Consider the following 18,835-nt stretch of genomic DNA (forward strand, 5'->3'; position numbering starts at 1 on the left):
TGGTTAGCCGTTCGCGGCTACTTCCTAAATCTCCATGAGAAGAAGAAGCCCCCCCCCCCCTTACTCTATAAGCATCCCGGTAGGGAACCCAGCAGGTTTATGCTAATTTGCTCCTCAAGGAGGAGGAGTAGGAGGGTGTGGAGTGGGCAAGCGGCGGAGCCATTTTGTACTCAGTTCTCATTTGAAAAGACGCAGCCCGGGAGTGCGCTCCAGTGGATCCCACTAACACCAACCATGGATACGCAGGGACTTTTTCCACTTTAAAACTTTCACCATGACGGTTACAAGTCGAACGCGACGCCGGGAGCGGGAGAGCTGCCTCGGATGAGTTTTACCGCAGCTCACTGGGATTTGTTATATTGCCAAGTATGGTGCCGTGGAGCGCGTGGATTTGGGTTTGCGTCCTGTTCAACGCGCACTCCGCGGCGTGCTTGGAACTTCACCTCACGGAATCTTTGCTACCCGGGACCGTCTTGGCAAACCTGTCCATCGGACCGGGGTGGATGTACAAACTTGACAGGGATTTATCTCCAGAGCCCGCGCGAAGTCTTTTCCGAGTCTGGAAGCACAGTGGAGTTATTGAACTGTCCCGAACTGTGGAGTGTGCGCGCACGCGACGGAACCCGGCGCCCGTGCACTTTACAAGCGCCTCGTTGACTTCTGGTGAGGAGATTTTAACACGTTTGAACGTGTTCGTCCACGGACAGGACTGCTTCATCAAATACAAGAGGAAGACGTTTTTTAACAGGACGCCCGACATCCACATGAAGCGCAATTTAAATCTGGGGGAAACTTCCTGCCTCCTTGCAGGGGATTTGCTTTTCAATGTTTCAGAACTTTTGCCCCCTTTAACAAGAAACACCACTTTTCTGGACACAATGTGCGTAGGAGAACATTTTGCTGCACTGTTTAGATGCGGGGCTTTGTTTCTAGCTGATGACTTGTGCTCCGAGAATGTGAGAGCCCAGCCCCAAGTGGATTTAGAATGTCCTCTGCGCACATCTGAGGGCAGCCCTCTAAACCTGCAGCTCACGTTGCGGTTTGGAAAAGTGCCCGTAGATGGATCCCTTTTGGAACCCCTTGCCCAAAACACTGGTGAGTCTACCCGAAGAGGGAAGCGACAGGTGAACGCGCCCCCGCAGTTCCAGCTCCTTAACTACCAAGTGTCCGTGCCTGAAAATGAGCCGGCTGGGACACTAGTCATCAGCCTCAAAGCCAGCGACCCGGATGATGGTGAAGCAGGGAGGCTGGAGTACGGCATGGAAGCCTTGTTTGACAGCAGGTCCAATGACTTTTTCACAATCGACTCTCGGACGGGCAGCATCACCACCATTCAGGCTTTGGACAGAGAAGTCAAAGACACTCATGTCTTTAAAGTGACGGTGACTGACAACGGAACACCGAGAAGATACGCCACCTCTTACCTGACTGTCACCGTGAGCGACACCAACGATCACACCCCCGTCTTTGAGCAGACAGAATACAGAGTCAGTATACGGGAGAATGTCGAAGTGGGGTTTGAAGTCATGACCATACGGGCCAACGATGAAGATGCTCCCGCCAACGCGAACATGATCTATAAAATTGTCAACGGCGATGGCGTCAACTCTGTCTTTGAGATCGACTCTCGCAACGGCCTCGTCAGAATCCGAGAGCGCCCCGACAGGGAGACCAGGGCCCAGTACCAGCTGATAGTGGAGGCCGACGACCAGGGCAAAGAGCCGGGTCCCCGCCGAGCCACCGCCACTGTCCACGTCACCGTCGAGGACGAGAATGACAACTACCCTCAGTTCAGCGAGAAGAGATACGTCGTGCAGGTTCCAGAAAACGTGGCCATCAACACCAAAGTCATTCAAGTGGAAGCGACGGACAAAGACGAGGGCAATAACGCTAAAGTTCATTACAGCATCATCAGCGGCAATGTCAAAGGTCAGTTCTACATTCATTCCCCAACCGGCGTGATCGATGTGATCAACCCGCTGGACTACGAAATGGTTCGGGAGTATAATCTGCGGATTAAGGCTCAGGACGGCGGCAGACCTCCGCTTATTAACGGCACCGGGATGGTGGTGGTGCAAGTGGTGGACGTGAACGACAATGCTCCCATGTTTGTCAGTACTCCTTTCCAGGCAACCGTTTTGGAGAGCGTTGCTGTCGGCCACTCTGTCATTCACATTCAAGCCGTCGATGGCGATTCAGGGGAGAACGCCAGGCTGGAATATCGGCTGACCGACACCATTCCTGGTTTTCCGTTCGCCATTAACAACAGCACCGGGTGGATTACAGTCAGTGAAGAACTGGATCGAGAGACCACAGAGTTCTACAGCTTTGGCGTGGAAGCGAGGGATCACGGCGTTCCTGTCATGTCGTCCTCGGCCAGCGTCACCATTACGGTACTGGATGTCAATGACAACGTGCCCACTTTCACGGAGAAGGTCTACTCGCTGAAGATCAACGAGGACGCCATTGTGGGGACAAGCGTGCTGACAGTGACCGCCATCGATCGGGATGTCAACAGTGTGGTGACCTATCAGATCTCCAGCGGCAACACCAGAAACCGCTTCGCCATCACAAGCCAGAGCGGAGGTGGCCTCGTCACTCTTGCCCTCCCCTTGGACTACAAACAGGAGCGCCAATACGTGTTGACAGTCACGGCCAGCGACGGAACCCGATCGGATTCAGCGCAGGTGTTCATCAACGTGACGGACGCCAACACGCATCGACCCGTCTTCCAAAGCGCCAACTACCAGGTGATGCTCAGCGAGGAGCAACCGGCGGGATCCACCGTGGTGACGATTAGTGCGACGGATGAAGACACGGGAGAGAACTCTCGCGTCACCTACATCATGGAGGACAGCGTCCCCCAGTTTAAAATTGACCCGGATACCGGTGCCATCACGACCCAAATGGAGATTGACTATGAGGACCAGGCTTCCTTCACCTTGGCCATCATCGCCAAAGACAATGGCATCCCTCAGAAATCCGACACCACCTACGTGGAGATTATCATCCTGGACGCAAACGACAATGCTCCTCAGTTTCTTCGAGATGTCTACCATGGGAGCGTGTTTGAAGACGCGCCCACCTACACCAGCGTCCTCCAGATTTCGGCTTCCGATCGAGATTCCGGTTCAAATGGACGGCTGAGCTATACGTTCCAAGGTGGCGATGACGGAGATGGGGATTTCTTCATTGAGCAGTATTCTGGTATCATCAGAACTTCTCGCAAACTAGACCGGGAGAACGTTCCTGTTTACGACCTCAAGGCCTTCGCCGTGGACCGGGGAGTACCGCCTTTAAAAGCAGCCGTTCCCATCCATGTGGTTGTTCAGGACATAAACGACAACGCTCCGGTGTTTGAAAAGGATGAGCTTTTTATCTATGTGGAGGAAAACATACCCACCGGGTCTGTTGTGGCCCGGATTTCTGCAACGGACCCCGACGAGGGCACAAACGCTCAGATCATGTACCAAATAGTTGAAGGGAACTTTCCAGAGATCTTCGAGTTGGATATTTTCAACGGTGACCTCATTTCCCTCATCGATCTTGATTATGAGACCAAAACGGAATACATCATCGTGGTGCAGGCCACCTCTGCGCCGTTGGTCAGCCGGGCGACCGTCCACATTCGCCTGACGGACATGAACGACAACCTGCCGGTGCTCAGCGACTTTGACATCATCTTCAACAACTACATCACCAACAAGTCCAACAGTTTTCCAGCTGGAATAATCGGGAGCGTACCGGCTCATGACCCGGATGTGTCGGATAAGTTGCGGTACACGTTTGAATCTGGAAACGAGCTCCGTCTGCTCATCCTCAACGAGGACACGGGGGATCTGCGGCTCAACAAGGCCCTTGACAATAACAGACCGCTGGAGGCTGCCATGATCATCTCCGTCACCGGTAAGGCACTTTTCGTATCTTGTGACGAGTCAGGTCAATACAGAATAGATTGTTTTGTGATTGTCATGAAGGTAAAATGAGACAATCTGCTCAAGGCTCTTTGTGTGAGCCTGTTCCACTGCTTAAGTGTGTTGCGTAAAGGTCTATAGCTGAGGTAATAACATGCACTAGTTGTAAGGTGAGCTCCTGTTGTTGTTGCGGTCAGTTTCGTGTTCAACTTTTGAGTAGTACAAGCTTTGGCTGCGACCCTTGGGGTGGGGGACGGGTGCTTTTCACCTTGGGAAGCAGACTTTGCGCTTTTTAAGAGTTAAAGATTAGACAAACGCAAACATGCGGACATCCCCACTTCAGCCAGCGAGGCGGGGGCTTGCGGCGTTGACAAGCACACACAAACAAGTGTTGCGAGTGTGCCATTAATCAGTTAGTCAGATGGGATCAATCTAATACACCGATAGAATAAACTGGCCAGTTATCCCCTGACAGTTGCTTGCTCAACCCCCTTTGTCTTTCTTTGTAACCCCCCCCCCCCGCCCCCCAACACCGCCACCCCACCCCATTCCTTGCTCTCCGCTAAAGTGGGCAAACAGCCCAACCCCAGCGAAATCTCCACTGTTGTCATCTATTTCCTGAGCAATGCCAGCATGGGGAAACATTCTGTCGGAATACAAATGACCTTCTTTTAACCGATGAGGCTTGCATGTATTCTTCATCTATGGGTCACATGTAGTCAGGATTCCACCTGGTTAAAAAACTTATAGGGCGCAGATAAAAGTAGCAGTCTAATGCACACCTCAGGTGGTGGAAGTCTTTGCCGGTCTTTGAGCCGTGGTGTTGTTTTGCTAAGTGACTAGCTCTCTGTCTTTGTCTCAAACAAAAGACAGACTGTCCTTTTTATGACTCTTAAAGACAACCCACAGAGGGTCCACGGGGTGGGTGAGGGAGGCTATTGGGTGGCTGACCTCAATAGTTCCAGACCTTATAGCCCCCCTCGCCTTGATTCAAAGCCCTCGCCCTCCTGTTTGTCAATAACAGCTGACAGCCCTCGGTGTATCCGTGACTACAGTGACCTCATGATGGTCCCCAAGGGGCCAGGAGGTGGGGAGGGGTGTTCATTAGTCGTTGCCCATGCCTTTTAGGCCTCACTGGGTAAAGAAGTGAAGGTGAAGGCGGGGTTTGTTGACTCAGAATTATTTGGAGAATACAATTTCCAACCATTTTTTCTCTTATCTACCTATTCTGCTTTTGTGTTAGCGCTCAGAAGGCCTGGGAATATCCCCCCCCCCCCCCCCACACACACACACCCCAAACACCCCGCAGAATTCCCTGCTATCTCTCCTGTGATACGCTCCCGTAACACATTGAGTTAGCCACAATACTGCCTCATCTTTACTCTGGAGATAGAGTCAATAAAGAGCAGCCTGATAGCTTGGGCCTATATGTTCTTTTTGTTCACATCCTTATCTCAGCTTGTCCAATTTCACATCGGAAGATTCAAAAGGGGTGTGGGTAGCTATCTACCGAGGGTCTCTTCCCTGTAATTTGCTTGCCGGTGAGTTGCAGTCTGTCGTTTTATTCATTTTCTTACTTACGCAAATCAAAGTCAAGCCTGCAGCGCGACAGAAGCGTTCAGACTCCTATACTCGGGTGGCTCGATGCCAATGAGCTGTCAGCCAAATACCATAACCCGAGGCCTTAATTTTCCCCGTTTGCTTTGTCTGGTTCGCGTTTGACCATGAATTTTGGAATATTGCATGCACCTGATTGCCCCCGACCCCTTTTATAGGCAGTCTTGGTGTAGGTGTGGTCTACCTTTGCAGTGATTGATGCTCGACTGTCTTCCAATCCTCTTTTTTCTATGGGCTTGTTGAAAGATGACGTGCTGCTACATGCACCCCCCCCCCCCCACTGCCCACCTTCTCGGCCCCCATGTGGGTCTTTGACTGCCATGCATTTGGTTTGCTTCTTAATCCTGTTCAAGGAGTTGCATAGCTCAGCCCCCACCACTACCGCAATCCCCACTTTCACTCCTCTCATGCTTTATTTTGGAGTTCCACTAAGCCGCTGCGGCAACAGAAACATGACAAAGGGCTGTCTATTGTGGGGTGGGGTAATTATGCTACAAATTTCTAAACCACAACATGATTGCTTACAGGCTGTGATACGCTAAGCAGCTTTCGAGTCCTCCATTCTTACGTACACGTTATGACACACGATATTTTCTTAATTTCCCGATTGTCGAGAGAACTGTGATTTTTGTAACCCCTAAGGGTGCGCTCAGACGCATCCCTAAAACGGGAGCGTCCCACCTGCGAGATCAAAGCGGGCCGAGAACCGAGTATTGACCTCCGAACTGCTCCGCACACAACCTCTCACCTCCCATTTGATGGACTCAGCAGGAGGGGTCTTGCTAATTTGGGGGTATCCAGATAGACTGTAACAGATGTCACGGTAAACACCTCACAAACACCTTTGGAAGACACCAATGTGGATTGTTTGCAGAAGGGAAAAGGTATGTGCAAAGTGCTCCGGTCGTTGACAAACCGGCAAAGGAATTTTCTTTCGGATGTCACACGCCGTCGCCTCATTTGCTTTTTGTCTTAATATATTTTCCTCACGCTCTCCCTCAATGTGTCTCTTTGTGCCGCGACTACACCATTGTCTCTTTCCCACGTGGTTGTCGCGGCTAAATCCGTCCCGCCGAAAGGCTCCTGAAACTCATTAGATCACTGTTGCCACTTGCCTTTTTGTCTGAATGGCTTGTCTGCTCAAGCAAGTTCACCAAACTCGATTTACCGGCGTCCTCTTTATTTTGTCCCCAAAAACAGACAAAAAATGTGGCGTGTTTGCCTTCAGGCTATAGGTTTGAAGCATAAATACCAAGAGACCTCAGTTGGTCACTGTTGGACTCCGCTGATATCTGAATACTCAATTACAGGGCAGGGATGCCTGCAAAGACCCACAAAAGGAAATCTCCGTTTGGGTCAAGCCGGCCTAAAGTGGATGTTCCACTGAGGTGTTGTCTTGTCATGCTAGCGTGTTTGCGGTGGGGATTTCAAAGACTGCCGTCGTTTGTTTGCAAACGTAAGAGCCTCAGGCCAAGGGGGTAAAAGGTGAAAGCTGGGGTAGAGGGGTGTCTGTTCTGAGTTTTCAGACAGAAGCTGTTTTTAAAGATGTCTTAGCCTACCGCTTCTTGGCCTTGACCTTCTGTCAGATTTTTTTATGATACAAATCATATCATAAACTACCCCTGGTCACTCTGCCCCCTCTTTCCGCCGTGGTTATCAGCACCGGTTTCCCCTCTCAAGAGGTCGTAACCCTGAACATATATTTGCTCTCGCTCAAGCCACACAGCGCTCCTTCTTTGTTTTTACTTGTCACAGATTTAGGGGGTAAGGAGGGGGGGTTGCTGACTGTACAATATGCCACCAGACTGAATGACAAGTGTGACAATAGGAAGAACGCCAAGGCGGTTCTCAGCATAGGTCAACAGGTTCCTTGCGCCTTTCAATGGTCTCACTCGGACGCACGAGCATCGAGCCACCTGTGCGCTCCACAAAGAGTTACGGCGTGGATGAAAGCGGACACCGTGTAAAGACGACGTCTTTAATTGGAGATTCAATGCTGATCCTTTCGGAACGTCACTTTTTTGAGACCTGAAGTGTCAGCGACAGGTGCGTTGCCCGTCGGGCAAGTTGAGCCAGAAAGAAATCTGAAACAAGTAAAAACATATGCAATGAGTTCACCTTTTGTCGTATTAGGTTCCTAGTTGGACTACTTAGAATTGGAATATCGTTTTTATTTATGCATATAAGCCTCACATAAGCTGTTTTGTTTTCCCTCAGACAGCAGCTGGAGCGTCTTCGCCCTGCAGTGTTTCTCACACGGATTCTTTTGTATCTTTTATCCGGCGCACAAAAAGAATCCAACCCTTCCAAAAATCTCTTCTGTTTCCAGTTTCTAAATAAAAATACTAATAATTTTAACCGTAATTTTATGAACTCAGAAAAGTATGTGTTGCAATTCTTGCGACAGATTTAGTCAAGGCACCACAGTACTTCTCTGTCCGCACTTAATATTTGAAAACAAGATGCCTTCTGCTCTCCGTCATCCGCGTCTCTTTATCACGTTAGCGCCTCGTTCCTTCAAGAAAAACGGCATGAGACCGCGCAAAATCCGACGCCTGCTTGCGACGTAGCGTAGGTGCCAGAGTTGACGACCACTCTGTTTTGTCCGCCGCTAGGAATGCCTGAGATGGTATGAACCCTAAGCAAGCGGTCTTTGTTTCATTCGTGTCAAGTGATTGTCCTGTCCCCCTGACGTGTCGAGAGTTTCCAATAGTGACTTACGAGGTGGCACTCTGCTAGGTTCACAATCGCGGGAGCTTCTGAAGTTAGCACCGTATCGCTTACACATCTCAACTCTCATTGTTGTTTTCGCCGTTTAAGTCCGGGGGGCAGTGATCAGTCAGCCGTACGTGATGCTGAGTCATTCCTGCGCACACGAGTGTAGGTCCCCGGGACGGAGGGCTGGAGGGGGGTGTTGCGTTATGGTAGGTCTGTTATTACCAAAGTGTTGAAAGACACCGGGCACATACCTTTGACATTGTGTAACTGATACCGTCTTTCTTGTACTCTTTGTCTTCCTGATTCAACCATATCATAGCTTCTCAATTTTTTAGCCTAACGTTTATTTAACTCTGACTGAATTCCAATGCGGTTTTGTATCTGACCACAGACGGCCAATTAAAGGTCCAACCGCCGGTGGCCCGAATCTAATTATATATTGTACCCAAGACATGAACGAAATTTTTTTGGGCCCTGTTCCCTGTCCCTGTAGATCCAGATCAAAGCAATCCGCAAAAATTTGAACTGTGGCGACTCAACTCTTCCTCGAGACATTCATTTAGTTGTCTGATGATTGTACTCAAGTTGCAAGTCAGCAAGCTTTGACGATGCAGGTGCAAAAAAAACTGCATAGCAATATTGCCGACTCGGTAGAAAGGACCAGATATGTCACGACTTTCCCTTTAATCATTTTAGCAAATATTCACCTTTTTTTCCCGATGGACCGACTTCCAAGTGTGGAGGACTATAAAAGTGTCTCTTTGGGGTTCGCCTTTAGGGCTTACGTACGCTAGTTTGTCAAATGGAAAGATTTACCATTGGGCTTCGCTAATAAATCCCCTTTTGAAAAGACGGAGGGAGTGCGAGTGTGCCTATGACGAAAGATTGAGTTGACGCCAATCGCTCTTGAGTGGGAAAGACACCTGGAACCCCCGTTGCAGGCGATGATTAGTTTAGAGATGGATTTTGATCTTCTTCCCTTTTTATGTGAAGTTCTGCCGTGTCAGCAAAAAGGGAAAAACATTGTGATGTGATGATAATAAGTGCGATATGGCTGCAGTAATTGTTTAGTCAAGTCGCAGTTCCACTCCAGTCCTCCGGGTGTAAGTAGTGAAACAGATTGTCATGAAACAGATCTTTTTGAAATGATTTCATCCCAGCTAGTATTCTATTGATTCCATTGGTAAAAATCTTATTTTGAGGCAATCCATTTTGCATCTCAAACAAAAACATTTTGACTTTTATTTTTTTATATCGACTCTGTTCTCGGAGCTCGACAGACAGCGCCTGACCCCATGCCGCATTTTTCCTGATTCATGATCACGGCAGAAGTGTTACTCGAGCACAATGCTGACACTTTGCGTGACCCCGACGTGGTTAAAAGTCGCCTGGTGACTCGATGGCCTCTGCATCTCCTATAAAGACTGTAGAAAAAAGGGAGCAATGGGGAAGAAAAAGGGGGGCAAAGAGGGCTTCTGGTTTTTACCCTGCTATTCCCTCATTTTTTTCTCAACCGTCCCAACTTCAAAGAATCTCCTGGTGAGAGGGAATTATTTCCCTCCACTCAAGCGTGCCGCGGTTCTCTTCACCATTTTACCTTTTCAACACCCCCTGACTCTGCCTCCGCCCCCTCTCCTCCCCAATCACAAACTCACAATGCATTGGCGGTATGACTTTTTGTCGCAGCAAATTAGTCGTGAGTTTGTTTCACGCTGTGACATCTGTGTTTACTTCAAAATTCTTGGCTTATATTTTGGGCCAAAAAATTCAACTTAACCGGCTGCTTGGTGGTATGTTCATTCACTGCCATTCCCGGATTTATTTGATAAAGCGCTGGTCAGACCTCTGGCAATGTTTTTTTTCCCTTCCACAAGGGGGCAGCATTTGCTTTTGTCCATGTTAGCGCTTTGTGGCAGCTTCAGTTGTTGTTAAAGCGCTATATAAATCAATATGTATGCATTGTATTTTGGACAGTCGCCCCCATTTCAAGCTCAGATAACTCCAGACCCATATAACTTAGGAATTAACTTTTTCTGATGAAAGAAGCGAGTCTAAGGTTTCCTACACTGCATTGAATGTTTATGTAGTTCTAAAATTCTGTGAGTTCTGGAATTTGAGTGAAAATGACAAAAACCCTGGCACTGGAATGGACACATTTTTGCACATTGCCTGGCAGTCAATGAGTTAATGACTCAATGGATGATTGTCAGGTTCATTTTTCGGTGTTTTACCCGCTGGCTTTCTCTCAACCAAACAGCTGACGTCATTTTTTAGCTTGAGCTCTTATTTTACGTCATACTCATTTTGTCGAATACGCTTGATGACGCTAACCGTATCCCGTGGTGACCAACATGGGACGCTCTGAATGGTGACTCATTGTATTGTCTTGCGCATTGTGAACTGCTCCAACATGGAGTTTTTCGTTTTACGAGCCAACATAGGCCGGTCTCATCTTGTTCACCTTCACAAGAGCTTAATTCAGGAAAGATATTTTATGACATTCGATGTGCCGTCATCCATATCTTATAATTACCAGGCTTCACGTTTCTTCTGACAACTGGGAATCATTGCGTGAAAATTTCCCCCGGCCAAATATTTGTTTCGGCATTGAGCGTAGAAAGATGGCGGCGCATTTAGCAGGTGTCGATGGGGGGGTTGGTGTCAACTAAAACAAGTTGAATACTTGCTTGACTCTCTATGTAACCACATTTAAACGCAAGTCTGACCGTTTCCCATGACGACCACCCCCCACCCCCCTTTCATCCCGACTATTCCACCTCCTTCCCTAAACGCTTTGTTGAACGGAGCCAATGGCGTGCCGGTGGGTAACCAGGCACCCTATTTATCAGTAACCAGCACCAACAATAACTGTAACCAGACACCTCCTTGGAGAAAAGGAAGGGGAAAGGGACACAGAGCCCGGAATGAAGGGCGGAGGGTAGAAAATCCAAAGACAAAGAAATTATTATTTTACTTTTGTCACGTTTTACTGCAACGGAATATTGGTGGGAGGTGAGGGGGACTCTAGCAAGGAACGGCAGACTAGATCTGGTGTCAGTGAAATGGATCCTGGACACCGATTAGCCCTTTCATAGCTGGGTGGCTTTTAAAAGAGGGCCGCAGTTCAACCTGGCAGGAAACTTTTGACCACGTTCAAGTAGTTCAACCTTTCCGATGCTTCACAAACGTTTCCCAATGCCGCACATCGAGTCAATTTCTGCAACGGCGTTGCAGCTGGGCGGGGCCGGGGGGGGAGTTGGGTGTTCTTTTTGACCCGCCTCTGAAGTTGTGCAGGTGTTGAAGGGGAAATTGGACTAGAACAGCTGTGTGTATGCAGGCGTGCTGATATATGGTCACGCGTGCAGACAAAATTATTGCACAGACACAAGCAGCCACCCGGTGTTGTCTGTAATAAATATGGACAAAAGGCAAATTCTGCCCCCTTGTGGAAGGGAAAAATGATGCCAGCGGCCTGACCAGCGCTTTATCGGCAAGAAAAACCAAAACCCGAACAATTTCGTGAACGGTGTTCCACGTCACACTTTTCAATTCCCAAATAAATTCAAGAATGGCAGCGAATGAGTTAATTTTAGCTATCTGGCTAGCTATTAGCTATCTATTTGCTTGCTAGCTATCTTTCTATCTATTTGTCTTACTATTCTATTTGAGTTACTTCCGGGTTGAGGGAACGCTGGCGTGTGTGGCTGCCGCTGCTCACCCACAGCAAAAAAAAAAACGTATCTTGTGACTTTAAAGTGACCTTGAAAGTTTTGAAAGGCACTTATAAATGAAATGTATTATTTCACAGCCGCAAAGTTATGAAAGGAATGAAAGAAGTAGAACATATTTCTCAACTTAAATGACTGTTAGAGTCCAAAACACCATCCAAACTCCCTCCCCTTTGCCATATTTGAATTCTTGACCTGTCCAAGAGTGACAAGGCGCCTGGGCCCAAACCTACCAGCCCTACCCCCTAGCACCGATTGTAGCGCCACCTGTTGCTCCGGCATGCTTCCAAATAGCTTTCCCTGTTGACAGAAGTTTTTTTTTTCCTCCATGCCACACATTTGAACATAATCTCATCAGTTTGACCCTTTTATGCCCCCCCCCCCCGGCCCCTCCCACCTTCCTACTCCTAACCACCTGTTGTCTGTTTTATGTCACCAAGGCCAAGTGCAGCCTGTATCCTTATGCTAACCCTCAACAGGCACCACGAACATGATACTCAGTAATTAGCTAGCTATCCGAGGTACTTAGCTATCTATTAGCTGCCTATTAGCTAGCTAGCTTTCTATCTGAGTTACTTCCGGTTTGGGTGAAGGCCCAGCTAGCTATCTGTTAGCTATCTATAAGCTAGCTAGCTTTCTATCTGAGTTACTTAGCTATCGAATTAGCTTCCCATTAGCTCGCTTGCTTTCTATCTGAGTTACTTCTGGGCTTAGTAAAGGCCTAGCTAGCTAACTGTTAGCTATCTATTAGCTAGCTAGCTTTCTATCTGAGTTACTAAGCTATCAAATTAGCTGTCTATTAGCTAGCTATCTTTCTATCTGAGTTACTTCCAGGTTGAGTGAAGGCCTAGCTAGCTATCTGTTAGCTTTCTATTAGCTAGCTAGGTTTCTAGCTGAGTTATTTTCGGGTTGAGTGAATGCTGGCGCGTGTGGCTGCCGCTGCTCACCCACAGAAAAACTTATCCTGTACTGTAAAGTGACCTTGTGAGTTTTGAGAAGCGCTTATAAATAAAATGTATTATTATTATTATTATAATTATAACCATAGTGGATTTCCGATGTTTTTTCTCCTCCCCAAGATGGCATCCACACCACCTCAGCCCTCTGCACCCTCCGCGTCACCATCATCACCGACGACATGCTCACCAATAGCATCACGGTGCGCCTGGAGAACATGTCGCAGGAGCGCTTCCTGTCGCCCTTGCTCGGCCTCTTCGTGGACGGCGTAGCGGCGGTGCTGTCCACCAAGCGCGAGGCCGTTTTCGTCTTCAACATCCAGAACGACACCGACGTGCAGGGATCCATCCTCAACGTCACCTTCTCGGCTATGCAGCCCGGCGGAGGGATATTTTTTCCTTCGGAGGAACTGCAGGAGCAGATCTACCTGAACAGGACTCTTCTCAGGCTCATATCGTCGCAGGAGGTAAGTAAAAACACCTAGCGGATTTTCCGATATGAACGCAATCTAATTTCCAAACCGCTTCTTTATAGGTTTTACCATTCGACGACAACATTTGCCTCCGGGAGCCATGCGAGAACTACATGAAATGCGTATCGGTCCTCAAATTTGACAGCTCGCCGCCGTTCATCGCCTCCGACACGGTTCTATTCCGCCCCATCCACCCCATCAACGGACTACGCTGTCGCTGCCCCGTCGGCTTCGCCGGCGACTATTGCGAGACGGAGATCGACCTTTGCTACTCGGGGCCCTGCGAGAACAATGGTCGCTGTCGAAGTCGAGAGGGCGGCTACACCTGCGAGTGCCTGGAAGACTTTACCGGTTAGAGGCTTTTTTGGGGATTACTCATTCATTGCCAGACAATGTGCAAAAATGTGTCCAGTCCAGTGCCAGGGTTTTTGTCATTGTCACTTAAATTCCAGTACCCACAGAATATTGAGTTTTAGGACTACATAAACATTCAATTTAGCGTAAGAAACCTTAGACTCTCTTCTTTCATTACAAAAAAAATGGCAAATTCTTAAGTTATATGGGTCTGGAGTTATGTGAGCTTGAAATGGGGGCAGATGTACAAAATACAATACATTTATATGTATTATGTAATAATAATAATAATAATAATGCATTTAATTGCAAGCGCCTTTCAGAACACTCAAGGACACTTTACAATCAAAAAACAATCAACAAAACAATAAAACCATAAATAAAATGAATAAAAATAAAATAGCTGATTGAACTAGACCATAATGCAATTTTACACAGATGGGTTTTGATGTGGGATTTGAAAATTATAATAATAATAATAATAATAATACATTACATTTTAAGTGCCTTTCAAAGCTGTTAAGCACACTTTACAGTCACAGACAAGCAAAGGTACTATAATAAATGGAAGTGAATTCCAGAGTTTGGGAGCAGAGCGGCTGAAAGCTCTGCACCCCATTGTGGTGAGACGGGCAGAAGGCACATAGAGGTGAAGGGACGATGAGGATCTGAGGGACCGAGAGCGCTTTAACAACAGCTGAAGCGGTAACAAAGCGCCGAACATGGACAAAAAGGCAAATGCTGCCCCCTCGTGGAAGCGAAAAACATTGCCAGAGGTCTGACCAGCGCTTTATCAGCACCCCCGCAATAAAAACCCAAACCCGGACAAAGTTTTTTTTTCTTGATGGAATGTTTCTCCATACCCTCCCATGTTCACCTGATACCCGACGGTCTCTTCTCCTGTCTGTCTCCTGGACGACGTCCGAGTGAGACAGCCTTCATCGGTCGTCCCTCTCTTCTCTTCCTCAATCTTATCTGATGTAATTATCCCATTTTACCTGTCTGGCTCACTCACCGACTATCTCTCGCCCTACCCCCCTTCTTCCCGTTAAGCATAATCGGCGTACCAAAAATGGAGTCTCGGTTCCCTTTTGGAGGTCACGGTCCAACACTTTGGGCTCATCACTGTCCCATAAATTGACCCGATGACAGTTTTCGTCTCAGGTTTCCGCATGACAGGGAAATAGATCCGTCTAATTCAGCTCATGGAAAATGGGGAACGATGCCGCGGAGAGAAGCGTCATTACCTGGTTCCACGCTGGCGTGGCGAAGCTTGGGGGTCCTGAACACGACCAAGCTTCTGTTGACCCGAAGCTTCAGTACATTTTCAAAATGGCCTCTGACTAATTCCCTCTGCTTTTTCCTTAGGCGAACATTGTGAACTGAACGCCTCGTCGGATAGCTGCGTCCCGGGCGTGTGCAAGAACGGTGGCGAATGCGTGAACCGGCACGCCGGCGGTTTCGTGTGCCACTGTATGCCCGGCGAGTACGAGAAACCTTATTGCGAGATGACCACGCGGAGCTTCCCCGGACAGTCTTTCGTCACCTTCAGGGGTCTGCGGCAAAGGTTCCATTTTACCGTCTCGCTAACGTGAGTTTGTTTTTCATTCCCATGTCTTCCTGTTATTTAATAATAATAATAATAATAATAATAATAAATTTCATTTATAAGTGCTGTTCAGTCCTCTCAAAGTCACTTTACAGCATACGCTTTTCTGTGGGTGAGCAGCAGCAGCCACACGCGCCAGCGTTCACTCAACCCGGAAGTAACTCAAATAGATAAAAAGATAGCTAGCTAGATACCTAATAGATAGCTAGGAAGATAGCTAGACAGCTAATATGGAGTAAGTAGATTGCTGGGTAGCTAATAGCTAGCTAGATAGCTTATAGATAGCTTGTTAGATAGCTAGCCAGGTAGACAGCTAATAGATAGCTAATGGCTAACTAATAGCTAGATAGCTAGATAGCTACATAGCTAATACATAGCTAGCCAGCTAGATAGATAGACAATAGATAGCTATCTAGCCAGCTAGATAGCTAGTAGATAGCAAATAGAAAGCTAGGTAGCTAATAGATAGCTAGATAGATAGAGATCTAATTAGATAGCTAGCTAGCCAGCAATACAGCTAATAGATAGCTAATAGACAGTAAATAGATAGCAAATAGATAGCTAGGTACCTAATAGAGAGCTAAATAGCTAATAGATAGCTAGTTAGATAGCTAGCCAGCCAACTAGACAGCTAATAGATAGCTAGATAGCAAATAGATAGCTAGGTAACTAATAGATAGCTAAATAGCTTATAGATAGCTAGTTAGATAGCTGGGTAGCCAGCTAGGTAGCTAGCTAGACTGTCATAATTTATGATATAACAGGAAACCTGACCATGAATTGATCATGAGAATTGATCCAGATTTAACACATTTGGATGCATCTATATCAAACCTCATCTGATCTGTTTTTCACTTGTTGTTTTTCTTTTATTTGTTTATTTTACTTGATTTAAACCCACACCCAAAAGATGGAACCTCCCCAAAAAAGGTGTTCGTTATTCTCTGTTCAATATCATAACAGAACATTCTTGTTTTGCTTCCTGTACAAAGGTAGGAAAGTTGGGGCAATAATGATCTGTCGTATGACGGTGAGAGGGTGAAAAAAAAGTGTGCGCGCTAGCCTCAAAACAGGAAAGTCTTTGTGATGAGTTTCCCTTATCAGCGTCTGGCTACAGCCCCGCCGACTTCCTGGCTCGCTGGCATCTGCCGGCTGACTCCTCTGCCCTCACCTTGCGTTCCCAAACGACTTGCACGTGAACTTTGTTCACTCGCGGGCAGGTTTGCCGCTTTTTCTATTGTACGGGCACACATCCCGTCTGTTACACATTTCCTGCTTTCTCTTAATCACTTTTCTTGAAGAGCTACTTTATGAAAATGGACGCCTCAGTGCAGCGTCCATTTTCCAAGCTAAGGAGAAAGAAAAAAAATCATGGTCAAATTGTTCTATTTTGAATTTTTTTTTCCACCAGGTTTGCGACAAGAGAACGAAACGCCCTGCTGCTCTACAACGGGCGCTTCAACGAAAAACACGACTTCATCGCTTTGGAAATCATTGACGAGCAGATTCAACTCACCTTCTCTGGAGGTTCGGCCATTTTCTTCTTCGTCCTGATTGGACATCCAAACTTAACATTTGGATGAGCCTTTATTAGTCTTCACAGTGGAGAAAATTACATTTCACAGCTGTAAAGTGATGAAAGTAAGAGGAAAGGAAAGGAAGATGTAGAAAAACAAAATACAGGAGCTGCTGTAAAGGCAGCCACTCTCGCTGCGCCATCTTGAAGTCAAAACAACAACAAAATAACTAAATGACAAATAATATGACGACACAAAAGACAGACAGTCATTCAAACTTAAGCACTCTGTTGTACGAAGCAGTTTCTAGATGAAAGAGGAGATTATCAAAGCGTCCTTTTCACCAGTGGATCAAGGATGTCATAGTGGAATGTGCAGGTCTATACAACAAGCTAAATGTTGAAAGCAAACACGAAGCTTGTAACATCCATTGACGAAAACAGATCTGCTGTCCCATGTAAATCCGCTTCAATTCCAAGCTGCGGCAGGACCACATAGGCATCTGCGCTCCTTTCTTCTCATTTTATCATTAGCAATCCTTTATACACACAATTTACAGTTTCCCCCTGGTGTTTTCTTTAAGGGCCCAACTCCATGTCTCAAAAAAACCCACGCAAGCTAACACTTGGGTGCATTTTGACATTACGTACCCTGCTAACCGCCGCTAACCGCTAACTTACGGATCAAAAGCATAACAGAGTTGTTTTCCAACGCGCTCCACTTTCCCATGGGGGTCGTGAGAGGTGTGCGGGGGGTGGGGGGCGTTCGTGGTGAAGGATTTCAGTTCAATACGATTACTCGAATCCTGTTTTGGGACTTATGCCAAATCCGAAATATGACTGTAAAGCCGAGTTGGCTAATTATCACATTAAATGTGGATTATAAGGTAATGAGAGGGAGGAAAAATCTATTCAGGGCGAGTCAGTGATTGATGATCGCAGCGTGTGGCTAGCATCAAGCTAGCACGCTATCCGCATGCACCGCGATTTAAAACTGAATAGCGTCCATTTGCATTTGGATTATCTTCTCTACACTTTCCAGGTGAGACCAAGACCACCGTGTCCCCGTTCATCTCGGGCGGCGTCAGTGACGGCCTATGGCATTCCGTGCAGCTCCATTACTACAACAAGGTCAGGATTTGCCTATGCATTTTTTTTTTCTCTCCACGAAACCTAACACCAATACGAATAATTATACCAAAACGTCTCTCATATCTTAACTTTAAGGAGTAAAAGTATATGAGAGTAGCTTCTCCTTCAAGTCACGTCAAGTATTATTTTCCCATCAAACATCCAGAGCCTGCAGCTATTGTTCTCGTACGTTCTCACGCAGGCTGGGAATGAGATAACCCTTTTAACCTCTGACAGTGAGCGATAACTAAAAGTTCAACATACATGGCTCCAAAAACACACAAAACAAATTGACAGTCTGTCTCTCAAAGCCCAAAAAGTCTTTAAGATGTCATTCGAATCGTTATTACTACTGGAGATACATTGTCCAGTCCTGTGCCAGGGTTTTTGTCATTGTCACTCGAATTGCGGGACATACAGAATATTGACTTTTAGGACGACATCAACATTGAATGCAGTGTAAGAAAGCTTAAACTCTCTTCTTTTATCAGAAAAAAATAGTTGATTCCTAAATGATATGGGTCTTGAGTTATCTGAGCTTGAAATGAGGGCTGATGTTCAAAATACAATACAAGGCAATACATACATATTGGTTTATATAGCGCTTTAACAATAGCTGAAGATGGAAAAAAATGCTGCCACCTCATAAAAGGGAAAACACATTGCCAGAGGTCTTACCAGCGCTTTATCGGCACCTAAACAAAAAAAAAAACAATGCCCGAACAAATTCAGAAATGCCGCTGTACGTCATAGTTTCAATTCCCGAATAAATTCGTGAATGGCTGTGAATGAGTTAAAAAAAAAATGTTTTCATTTTTT

At 46.8% G+C, this 18,835-nt stretch overlaps 1 protein-coding gene across 7 annotated transcripts in view; it reads left to right on the forward strand.

Annotated features, from left to right (window-relative positions):
• The first annotated feature begins 190 nt into the window (after window positions 1–190).
• Window positions 191–18,835, forward strand: part of celsr1a (cadherin EGF LAG seven-pass G-type receptor 1a) — a 44,545-nt gene continuing 25,900 nt past the window's right edge. For all 7 annotated transcript variants that reach the window (XM_088988599.1, XM_088988597.1, XM_088988598.1 and 4 more), the window contains exons 1-6: window positions 191–3,906; window positions 13,057–13,400; window positions 13,469–13,757; window positions 15,129–15,351; window positions 16,781–16,896; window positions 17,928–18,016. In XM_088988599.1, coding sequence (XP_088844725.1) covers window positions 369–3,906; window positions 13,057–13,400; window positions 13,469–13,757; window positions 15,129–15,351; window positions 16,781–16,896; window positions 17,928–18,016 — 4,599 coding nt within the window. In that variant the 5' untranslated portion in view covers window positions 191–368. The remainder of the gene's footprint in view (window positions 3,907–13,056; window positions 13,401–13,468; window positions 13,758–15,128; window positions 15,352–16,780; window positions 16,897–17,927; window positions 18,017–18,835) is intronic.

The sequence above is a fragment of the Hippocampus bargibanti genome, linkage group LG22 (assembly GCF_051943395.1).
Source record: "Hippocampus bargibanti isolate YZ-2025 linkage group LG22, ASM5194339v1, whole genome shotgun sequence".
NCBI classification, from domain to species: Eukaryota; Metazoa; Chordata; class Actinopteri; order Syngnathiformes; family Syngnathidae; genus Hippocampus; species Hippocampus bargibanti.